The sequence below is a fragment of the Eptatretus burgeri genome, chromosome 11 (assembly GCF_056783735.1).
Source record: "Eptatretus burgeri isolate ZD-2024b chromosome 11, Ebu_testis_v1, whole genome shotgun sequence".
In the NCBI taxonomy this organism is placed as follows: Eukaryota; Metazoa; Chordata; class Myxini; order Myxiniformes; family Myxinidae; genus Eptatretus; species Eptatretus burgeri.
This window is the reverse complement of record NC_140971.1, coordinates 97570582-97582972: the sequence shown is the minus strand read 5'-3', so window position 1 is coordinate 97582972 and position 12391 is coordinate 97570582. Positions and strand designations below refer to the sequence as shown.

General features: G+C 42.6%; 1 protein-coding gene across 2 annotated transcripts in view; it reads left to right on the top strand.

The window, feature by feature from the left end:
• The first annotated feature begins 456 nt into the window (after positions 1-456).
• Positions 457-12391, top strand: part of USP8 (ubiquitin specific peptidase 8) — an 83155-nt gene continuing 71220 nt past the window's right edge. The window contains exons 1-6 of one of the 2 annotated variants that reach the window (XM_085847582.1): positions 457-550; positions 734-773; positions 4474-4615; positions 4747-4891; positions 8290-8375; positions 10494-10572. In XM_085847582.1, the coding sequence (XP_085703708.1) occupies positions 4503-4615; positions 4747-4891; positions 8290-8375; positions 10494-10572 (423 nt within the window). In that variant the 5' untranslated portion in view covers positions 457-550; positions 734-773; positions 4474-4502. Of the gene's footprint in view, positions 564-733; positions 774-4473; positions 4616-4746; positions 4892-8289; positions 8376-10493; positions 10573-12391 lie in introns of both variants that reach the window. The other variant, XM_085847581.1, reaches the window with a different exon arrangement.

Genomic DNA, 12391 nt, shown 5'->3' with positions numbered 1-12391 from the left:
TTTGGGAAACAATAACACATCCGGTCCAGTGACTGTAACTTGTGTTTAAAACGAATCTGCCGAATAGAAGCGGCAAATCTAGTTCGCTCAACCGTCTTGGGTTTCCTTTCACACCAAGACATACCTTTTTTGATATGTTTCTCTTGATGTCTTTCATTTTGCTGATTAATTATGACTTTTTTCTTTCATCATTCTCTCCTCTGATTAAACACGGAAATCTTTAAAATTGGGCAATTTGTTCAAATATACGATGCTCCTCTATTTTTTCATTGAGGTGTGAATATAATTTATAATTAGTTCGGTTGGTATTTCTGTAAATTTTTTTTTAATTGCTGCGTTTTATAAAGATGATCTAACCTTTTAAAGAGAGTTATTCACTCTAAACATATTATGGATGTTAAAGATACTTTCCGAAGGTGATAGTTTCAGTGCACAACGACGTCCACTTCCGCGCACAACGACGTCCACTTCCGCGCACAACGACGTCCACTTCCGCGCACAACGACGTCCACTTCCGCGCACAACGACGTCCACTTCCGCGCACTTATCGGTTGTTATGAGATGTGCGGTTGCTTGCGTAGATATACATTTCCCTTTTTTTCGTGCTGTTACGTCGTCACGTTGTTGTATTATTTTTATTTTTACGAATTCCGTTGATTTTTACCTGAGTAACCTCGTTTAACCTCGTTTCTCTCTCTCACACACACTGTACTACTCCTACTCCTTTCTTCAGCCCAATATTTCACTGTTTTCTTCCACATCATTAGAGATTGGTGAGATTGATTTTCCTCTCATTTATTAACGACAAGGTTTTTAAACGTTTGTTTATTTTTACATTTTTTTATCGTTCTGTTTAAAAGTAGAGATCATATTTTGGTTTCTACCTGTGGTATCGGCAAACGTTCCCGCTTTTGCATTCGTGCTCCGAACTATTTACAGTATATATATATATATATATATATATATATATATATATATATATATATATATATATATATCAGTTGGTACAAGAGCATAAATTTTTGTACGAACTATGAGCATTTCAGAACGACTTGTGTTGTGACTGTGTCAGGATGGTTTCGTTATTCGGATGTAAATATTGTTGTGGGGCCGGGGTTCGGTGGCGAGCATGACCGCTAGAGGGAGCAGTAGAGTCGGCTCCACCGAACACCGGAATTGAGGTCGTGCCTTTTGGATAAGTCCGAAAGGCACGGGTCCCTTACTGGACCATGAATCGCCAATAATTCGACCGCGTGGGTAGGGTCAATTGCCAAAAATCAATATACCTAATTACCCACGCGGACAAAGCTACCGTGGAATTCACACCCTCGCCGGACCTCGAGCGGAACGAGCCGTTACCGAGCCCGAACCATGTGTAACCCGGACGGAGATTACCAAGGCCCGTCGGACCAAATGAACAATTTACCGGCCCGAACAGCCTTGCTATTCCTCAATACACACACCGTGCCAAGCCAATGAAAGAAACACAGAAACGAGCTGGAACATTTAACAAAAGGGATATTTATTTATAATGGGGGCAGGGGAGCACGCAAGAAGGCAGAGTTAACCGAATACTGAAGGAATAGCAATTGATGTACAAGCATTTTTACAGTTTTACTTAATAGACTGGCGCCACAAACACACACACACGTACACCCAGAAAGAAACAGACCCGTCAGGTCTTTATTGGAGGCCTCCAGCTCGAGGAAAGGCAAGCTGGAGGTCACAGCCTTTTCTTGGACCTTCCCGCCTCATGCAGTCATCGACGATCCGGTGTGGCAGGACTCGAACCCACCACACAATGCCGCTCCAAGCCCAGGCAGGCAATCCTCGCGGGACAGGCTCGCAGGCACACACGCCACAAGAGAAGACGCTCTGTTGGTGGGACCCCAGGAAGGTGACGACTGGCTTCAGAATACCACCAGACGTCCGAAGACCAGAAGACAACTCCTGCCGAATAGAGACCAGACGACAACCACTCTTTTCCAAGACCAGACGACAACCACTCTTTTCCAAGACCAGACGACAACCACTCTTTTCCAAGACCAGACGACAACCACTCTTTTCCAAGACCAGACGACAACCACTCTTTTCCAAGACCAGACGACAACCACTCTTTTCCAAGACCAGACGACAACCACTCTTTTCCAAGACCAGACGACAACCACTCTTTTCCAAGACCAGACGACAACCACTCTTTTCCAAGACCAGACGACAACCACTCTTTTCCAAGACCAGACGACAACCACTCTTTTCCAAGACCAGACGACAACCACTCTTTTCCAAGACCAGACGACAACCACTCTTTTCCAAGACCAGACGACAACCACTCTTTTCCAAGACCAGACGACAACCACTCTTTTCCAAGACCAGACGACAACCACTCTTTTCCAAGACCAGACGACAACCACTCTTTTCCAAGACCAGACGACAACCACTCTTTTCCAAGACCAGACGACAACCACTCTTTTCCAAGACCAGACGACAACCACTCTTTTCCAAGACCAGACGACAACCACTCTTTTCCAAGACCAGACGACAACCACTCTTTTCCAAGACCAGACGACAACCACTCTTTTCCAAGACCAGACGACAACCACTCTTTTCCAAGACCAGACGACAACCACTCTTTTCCAAGACCAGACGACAACCACTCTTTTCCAAGACCAGACGACAACCACTCTTTTCCAAGACCAGACGACAACCACTCTTTTCCAAGACCAGACGACAACCACTCTTTTCCAAGACCAGACGACAACCACTCTTTTCCAAGACCAGACGACAACCACTCTTTTCCAAGACCAGACGACAACCACTCTTTTCCAAGACCAGACGACAACCACTCTTTTCCAAGACCAGACGACAACCACTCTTTTCCAAGACCAGACGACAACCACTCTTTTCCAAGACCAGACGACAACCACTCTTTTCCAAGACCAGACGACAACCACTCTTTTCCAAGACCAGACGACAACCACTCTTTTCCAAGACCAGACGACAACCACTCTTTTCCAAGACCAGACGACAACCACTCTTTTCCAAGACCAGACGACAACCACTCTTTTCCAAGACCAGACGACAACCACTCTTTTCCAAGACCAGACGACAACCACTCTTTTCCAAGACCAGACGACAACCACTCTTTTCCAAGACCAGACGACAACCACTCTTTTCCAAGACCAGACGACAACCACTCTTTTCCAAGACCAGACGACAACCACTCTTTTCCAAGACCAGACGACAACCACTCTTTTCCAAGACCAGACGACAACCACTCTTTTCCAAGACCAGACGACAACCACTCTTTTCCAAGACCAGACGACAACCACTCTTTTCCAAGACCAGACGACAACCACTCTTTTCCAAGACCAGACGACAACCACTCTTTTCCAAGACCAGACGACAACCACTCTTTTCCAAGACCAGACGACAACCACTCTTCCTTTGGCCCACGCGTGCTTCTCTTATCCCACGCTCGCACTCCCTCATTGGGCAGAGGGGGAACGCTCTATGCCCATATTTGGAGCCAAGCCAGAACGAAACGCTTGTGCCCATATTTGGGGCGAAGCCAGAGCGTAAAGCTTGTGCCCATATTTGGGGCAAAGCCAGAGCGTAAAGCTTGTGCCCATATTTGGGACGAAGCTAGAGCGTAACGCTTGTGCCAATATTTGGGGCGAAGCCAGCACACCAACGTCCAGAGAAACCCCCCTAGCACACTGGACTCCGCCCACGTACCTGCTGACATGCATGCGTGCAATGATGATGGTGGAAGGAAGCGAGGGCAGGTGTCGTTGTTGGTAATTTAAATCCTAACTATCAAAATAACTCGGCACATGTACAATCACCCATTAAACATAGGACGGGACCCTAACTAGAAACACATACTTACCGATACAGCTGATCTATAGGACCTGGCTGTGTTGTGTGCAGTAAGCTTCCAAATTCACAACACTATTACATTACACTGCCATTAAACTCGAGCGTGTTACCCAAATCCCTCTGGGCCCGTCAGAAATTGTGAGTCTCGCCAAGGACCAGATTGAAACAAGTGAGAATTCCTTTGCAATACACGTCCCGTACCGGTCCCAGTGAATGTTCGTTTATTTGGGCGGTGTATAATGGCGCGTTCGGTGCCGAAAATAATTACTTGGTGCGAGCCACCTCTTCTGGCAGCAAATTTATAATTGAGTCTCTCCACACTTCTGAGCTAAATGTGTACAAACTATACTTTGAAAAGTCTGCTATGGAGTACATTCATACATTGTGGGTATTTTTTTTCCAGTCGTCGATATTGTTCGTAATTTCGAGCTTATGCTGAGCACGTTTCTGTGAGTAACAGCCCGCTGCTCTTTGTTTCTAATTACGGGATGTGTCTGCTTCATTGGTTCCAAAAATGGTATTTGTGTGAATCGTGTTTTTGTTTTTGGAAGAAGTAATTGTGACGTTTTGCTCTCTCTCCTCGGTGTCATAAAGCTGTGTCAAGTAGGGAGCAGCTAAGCACGATGCCCGTGTTGACGGCTTCTGGTGGATGTAAGGAATTGTACTTGAGCACGTCACTTGATGCTCTCAACCAGAAGGCTGAAGTCAAGCTGGAAAAACAGATCACTCTCCAAAGGTTTTGTTTGGAAGGGGGGGGGGGGTTGCTCTCCCTCACCTTGCAGATACAGTAAATAATTCTCACATCTTTATTCCAAGTATTTATACTGCCTACAAATAATTAAAGTCCCGTACTGTTTCGATGTTTAGAAAAATCGAGTCGGCTCAGAAGGTGTTCCAGGCGGCTGAACGTGTGAAACTCGAGCGAGATGAGGAAAAAGCTTACGTGCTTTACATGAAGTTTTGCAACCTGGTGACGCACATTCGAAAGTCTGCAGAATTTCATGAAGACAAGGTAATTGATGTTCTCGTAACTGTTTGTTTGGTACATTTTAACGAAAGGTCATGCACTGTGATCACTGACGTTGCAATACATAATCATGTTGTCTGACGTCCAAAGTAAATAATTGATTGCAAAAGAAAATTACCTTTTTTATCTAAGCCCACCCATTAAATGGATGTTTGATGAATAACAAACTTTTTATTTTGACCTCCAACGTAGTTTGATTTTGTGAAGTAGTGGCCTATTGGTGAGGACACTGGACTGCCATCCCAGAGGTTTTGGGTGCAAATACAGCTGGAGGCAGAAACATTGTTCATTTGCTTTCTGTTCTTCAGGGAGTAGTTGGTATCCAGAGATGAGGAACACTCTCTCTTACTCTTTCTCATGTACCGGTTTACCCTATCCTATCTGTTGGTATCTTATCCATCATTTAAGCCCTGGTATACTGAACCCTGTGCAGAGGCCGTTGCGGTGAACCAACTTGCTTTCTGAGCATTGAAAGCTAGCCTGACTGAGGGTAACCGTCGGCCACTCCATCAGGACCACAACAAGCGTGTGTCAATCCTTTGTTTGACAAGCTATCAAACATCATCGTGTAAATCCCAAGAATAAACTCTCCAACCAGGCTCCTTCCTCAAAGTCAAAGCCTTGTTAAGTTCGCTTCTGGTGTATGCTTCTTCACATCAAATGGCATCACCGCAGGCTCTGCCTGAGATAAGGCAGAATGCCTCAAGTCAGCATTTGCCTCAAAATCTCGTGTACCCAACCCACAAAGTTTTCTACCCACCTTACCTCCTCATACCCATTGCCTTCTTGACTCTGTCTCTTTCACACCTGAGAAGGTAGAGAAGGTTCTTTCTCGCCTCGACTCTTCATCGGTGACAGGCCCAAAATGGCATCAGCATCCATGGTCTCAAATTCTTCTCTGCTGCTGCTGCTTCTGTGTCTGCATTTTCAGGCTGTCCTCCTTTGGCTGCCTCTCATCTATCTGTAAGTTGGCAATCATCACTCCTATACATGAGAAGGTGCAACAACAAACCAGAAAGCTCACTTAGAATTTTTTAGCAAAGTCGTGGAATCCATCATTGCTTTCGGTCAAGTCTTTCATGTTTTCAAACAGCCTGATCTCTGACTATCAGTTTGGATTCTGTCTTGGTCACTCAACTCTGGACATACTGCTATTAGTCTCACAGTAATGGTTGGGGTCCCTCCATCTCAAACAAGCTGTTAGGACTGTCTCCTTGGACATAGCTCGTGCATTCAACAGTCTGGAATCCTGCTTTGCTTGCCAAGCTCGTTGCCTGTGGTATAACAAGGTCACCTTCATTCTTGGATTCCTGACTTCCTCTGACCAGAAAGTCATTTCAATGCTGACTGGAACCCCTCTCCTCTTCCGTTCCAGTAGAGGATGCAGTGATTGGGCCCAGTCAAGCCTTTTGTTTTTTAAAATCGACCTTGACCTCTACTTTTCTCTGGATACAACTATCTTCCTTTATGCAGATGATTCCACTTTAAGTAGTGCAGTACGTCATCTCACTGACAGGCAAACAGCACCTGCATCTCTCTGCCAATATGGAATTGATTATATGCTTGTCTGATGAATGGAACATGTTTTTCAATCCTGGGAAATTTCACATTCTCACCCATTCACTCCAAAAAGATCATCAAATGAACACACCAATCTACTTCCATGGTCTTGCAGCCTTTGGAAGAGGTGTTCAGTCTGTGTAACTTCTTTACCTCATTATCAGCTATGATTTCTCCCAGGCTGGCCACATCGCAAAGCTGCCCTCCAGAGCCAGAGAGGTGGATAAACCAGAGCTCCTCTCAGCCTCCATCCTTTGTCCATAGCTCATTGGGGTACTGCACTCCCTTGTGGGTTGGTTGACACCCCAACATTGCATCTCTTTCCTGAATTTTGTGGTATTCTAAGCTTTCAACGTTATTGCCGTCTCCCACAGTGAGGCCGAGGAACATCACAGACAGGTTGGTGGACCTGGTTTTTTTAATATATTGTTATTATTTATTTATTTTATTAATTTTATTTTTACCTGCCTCCCCTCCAGTATTACTCCCTCTGCTCTTTCAGACCTCCTATCCTCCGCAGGTTCTCTGAGATGCACACATTCTTCCAGAAACTCCCTCCTGCTTCAACTCCCAAAATCCAGGCTTTCTGCTCAACTCCCGTCTTTTGCTCCTCTTTTCTCATGTTTGTGGAAATGCTTCCTGGATTTGTTGGACTGACGTTTCAACTGTACCCTTCCTTCCAGGGCTTTAATGAAGCGGTGCACCACCATATCGTCATCCCCCATCCCTCCCTGCAATCTTTCCTACCTCCACTAACCCTACTTCACTTAACTCTGACTTGCAGGTTACTGTGTTTGCTTCCCTCGCCTGTCTCCTCTTTTTATTATAATTATTATTATTATTATTATTATTATTATTATTAATTATTTTTGTTGTTATCTCATTGCCATGTTTGTTATATCTAACCATGGCCTCACTTTGACTCCAACTACATTTCCTCTTTAGCCCTGTTCAACCCATGCTTTCATGAGCCTCAATATTTGTGTACAAAACGGTCGAGTTTTTCTCGGGAGAATTGCAGTCCCACTATTGGGCTGTTGATAATAAGCCAGCCGGCCCATTAACAACATTCTGGGTGGGGACAATCTACCTGCACCTGGTCTAGTCTACATCTGATGCTGGTTTAATGATTGTGGTTGACCCTTGTTCTCTTCCTTTGTTTTAGAGATTATCAATCCCAATGATTGTGGGCTGGGACCAGGTTGTGCAGGTGGATTATATGTAGCTTCTTACCTTTATCTTGTACCCTCAGCTTTAAAACACAAATAAACAATGCTCTAGTTTAAGTGAAAATACCCTTCCCCAAGTGTTCATGTCAAATCAAGTGGTTTCATGTAATTGTGCAGCTTAGTAGAAAGCTGTTGTTTGTCAACTATTATTTGGTCTTTACTTCTGTAAACAATGTTTATTTGAGCATGTTTGTTGATGCTTAGAATGTGTAAAAACCAAATTATTTCGTTTAAGTTTTTTTTTATTTTGAGCAAATGCATACTTACTGTTTCTGATACTGTTATCCCTCTCGATTTAAGAAAGCATCCTCATATATATATATATATATATATATATATATATATATATATATATATATATATATATATATATATATATATATATATATATATAATATGTTATACATTATACATACATTTGACATTTTCTGTCACAATTGAACATTGTATAACGTGCTTACCCCAGGGACAGTGGCTTGCGTGGTATGGTCGGTTCGTTACAACCCCCGTTGTGCAGCCTTTTCCTTCTTGTGGATTCCTATTTCCCTCTCTGCCAGGCTTTGTCATTTTATTAATTTCTATCTTCCCACACAGAAGTTTTACACTTCCCTTTTGGGGATGAAATCATTCAAGGTAGCTATCGAAGAAGCTGAGTGCCTTTCCCAGAGTCTTCGCTTAAGGTGTGTATCTAATACAAGTTTTGAAGGATGATAAACCTGCAAAGACACTCACCTTTGATAGTTTTGTGTGATCTGGATCTACAGCATGACAAACGAGTAATACACAAAAGGAGTCGAATCAATTTAATTGTAACTATAAGCCTGCTGTTGGCTTAACGGTTGAAGTGACTGGATTAAGATCTTTGGGTCTTGAGATTGAGCCCCTTTTGTGCCGTTAAATAACACCAGGTGGGTTGAGTCAGCCTGTCATCCTTCCAAGGTCAGCAAAGTGAGTACCAGCTTACTGGTAACAGGGGCGCAACACATCAGCGGCATAGCTGTGCTTCCAGAAATATATGCAACCAGCAGCCGCAGGCTGTATACTAAGTAATAATAATAAATAGCATAACCCGCGCTCTGCGCGACATGTTGGGGTGGGTGTGTTTGAGAAAGGAACTGATGCAGAGTATCAGTAGTAATTTTACTTTAATGCAGTGAGTCGAATACGATTTCACTGTTTCAGAACCATTTTATTTACTTTTTTTTTGTACCGTGCACCTCATATGGTCTTTGAGATAATGTAAGCCGAATATCACGTTACTCGAGCGCAGAACAAAGTCGAAGATAGTGCGACACAAAACCACAAACTCGGAAATAATATATAAGATAATTGCAACTATATAGTGAATTTAGTATTTGTCCAATAGATAACCACAGAAAATACAAAGGTTTTTTTTTTGCATCAGATTCCACCCAAAAGTCTTGTCTCTACATGCTTGTCTTGTAGGTATCTTAGTCCTGAAAGCAATAACTCGATGCACACTGCTAATGAACAGAGTCTGACTCTGTGTTATCGTAGGCCTTACACTAGTGCAGCACTTTCCAATTGGATGTATTGCGATGAATCGATGTGGAAAATGGATCAATATTGTTGCTTGCACAGGGTGTGTGAACTTTGTCACCCATCCCTTACACCTGGGGCATCGCCCCTGCTAACTGAGCGGTGATTGGCCAAATTAAAATCTGTGCATTGGGAAACAGAATCCTGTACTTTTCCCAAAGGTTTCCTGCTGTTTTAACGTCATGGTGTTGGGAAGAAGAGATTTAGTCACGCTACTGATTTAGCAATAATTAAAAATAACAAAATTGCAGCAAAAAACACTGCACTGTAATAATAAATAAAAAAATCGGCAAAGATATTTGAACGAGAGAACAACTCCTTAGCAGAGCCCTGGCAAGACAAACACAGAACATGTCATAATATAATATCCTCGCGCTTAAAAAAAACAAAAACCCCCAAAAACGGGAGGATATTGTAATCGTGTCTGTCTGTCTGTCCGTCCCACCATCTCCTCAAACGGTTATGTAGAAACTCACCAACTTTGGCAGTTATGATCACCACATGGCAAGAAGGCATGAGATCCATATCATTTTTGGCCCCACCCCCTGAGGCCTGAGGGTGGGTTCAAAAGGTCAAATACCAAAAAATGCAATTACGGGAACATTTTAAAACATTTTCAAAATGAAAATATACGTGTGATCAACATTGAGGGACACATAAAATATTTAACGTTTTTTTTTATTTATTATTGTTATTTTTTGGAAAAATTTTGGATGTTTTTTTTTTTTTTTGAAGTTCATGACCCAGGATGTGGGGACTTAGGGTCACAGGCGTTAAATGGGGAAAAAGAAGTTTTAACTCAAAATTTGATATTGCGTCATTCCCGGTGGAACTTTATGCTATCTTTCAACTCTGCTTGATGTGGGAAGCGTGGGGATTTGGGATAGTGTGCCATCGACCTCGCTCTAGTACATTTTGTTATTAGCTGTGTTGCTGAATAAGTTGTATACCAGTCTCTGAAGATCGAAGTAGAAGCAAATTAGCCAATAAAAAAAGACCACAGATGAATATATGAATGCTCAAAGGTGAAACACAGTATTGGAAATACCATTAGATATAGAAGAAAAAATTAAGAGCATAAATGATAAATAGTTGAGGAAAATGTCTCTTTTATCGTCTGGTGAGACTACAACAGAGTTCATCAGAGCGAAGTTGGTAGTGGTGTGTGTGTTCATGCGTGCACAGACAGGCCATGTAATGAAGAGAATTACGTTGTGCCTATACTTTGTGGTTGACAGGTATGAGGAGCTGGAAGTGAGAAGAAATTTGGAAAAAAGGGACAGGGAAGAGGAAGAGAAGAAGGCACAGGCTTCCAAGGTGATGGATTTTATTTTATTTTTTTCTGTGATGTAAACATGGTGGAGTTTTAATAAAAGGGCAAATTAGCTCATAATAAAAGTACTTTGCACTATTGTTGATGCAAAAGTGACCCATTAAACACAACTTCCTTCCATTGACTTTTGAGTGGGCATGCCAAACTGTCATTTTTTTGGCGTGGGGTGGGGAAGAGGAGTTGCCCTTTATTATATTATTTTAGTTGCATGAATTGAAAATTCCAATGTTCCCCTTCTTCCCTTCATTTTCTGCCCAATGATGTCATGGCAATCACAACCAGGAGGAGGTTTCATGTTCCCATATTAGTTGGTGGATGTTACATATCCCATCGTGTGTGGGGTTTTTTGGGGGGTTTTTTGAAATACAATGTTGAGACTTGTATAAGAGCTAACACACAGAACATGAGAGGAGGGGTGGGAGAGGGAAGCACAAAACAGTGGGGAACAGAGGGATTAGGAGATCGATGGAAGGGAGAGTGATGGAGTGGGGTACACAGGGTGAACAGTTGGTGAGTTATCGCCAGCACCCTGAACTATTACAACTTCCTGCCACATTTATTGGAATGTGAGGCCTGGCCAGCATCAATGACTTTGGCCAAAAACCTTCCTCGGTTGACCCCACAAAAAGGTGGGAATAATTATAATAGTAGTCGTAGTAGTAGTAGTAGGTGTGCCTCTCCCCATAGATGGAATATTCATGAACACATGTTTTGAGCTTGTTGGCCCTCATCACTATGGAGCATCAGCATGGAACAGAATAAGAAAGTGTGAACTGGACAAAATTTCCATTTAAAATGGCTCTTCTGGCAAAAAAACCCCAAAACAAACAAGCCTGAAACGTGTGTCTGTGGATGTCCCCTGTCCAGGGTGGATTAATCGATAAAATTTATATTTAAATTATTTTCCTGGTATTGGCTGCAGTAGAATCTTACTGGGAAGTAGGAGGCTATAGCTCTGCTGAGCTCATGCCTAATCGATGAAGCCTATGCTTCAACTGTATAGCCAGCATAGCCTTTTTATATTCACGATATATATATATATATATATATATATATATATATATATATATATATATATATATATATATATATATATATATATATATATCGGGGCGTATTAGCCTGGTGTTGGCGCAGTGGTTAGGGCAGTGGCTTGGGATCCAAAAGGTCCTGAGTTCAAGCCCCGTTGGGCCACTGAATTAATACACCAGGGGGTTGACTCAGCCTGTCATCCTTCCGAGGTCGGCCAAATGAGTACCAGTGTACTGGGCCGGTGTATACCCCGGTTAAAATAGGTGTACCATATCCCTGTGTCGTAAGAGGCGACCAGGGTTGCGTCAGAAAGGGCATCCGGCGTAAAACATGTGCCAAATCACTATGCGGATCATACGGATGATCCGCTGTGGCGACCCCTAACGGGAGCAGCCAAAAGAAGAAGAAGAAGAAGATATATATATATATATATATATATATATATATATATATATATATATATATATATATATATATATATATATATATATATATCGGGGCGTATTATGTGATACCGGTCGTCCGTCCGTCCGTCCATCCGTTCCTGTCCGCACTCTAACTCCCAAAGTTTTCAACTTTCACATTTCATATTTGGTACATAGATACAGACTGTGGAGACTGTGTCGCGACATACGTTCGTCATCTAAAGTGGTTGCCATGGCAACCAGCATGCTGTTTTCCATGTTGTAGCACAATTCTGTATATACCTTCTTGTTCTTCATAAATTGACATGTTTGAATATATATAATTATGTGTGTGCGTGCATGTGTG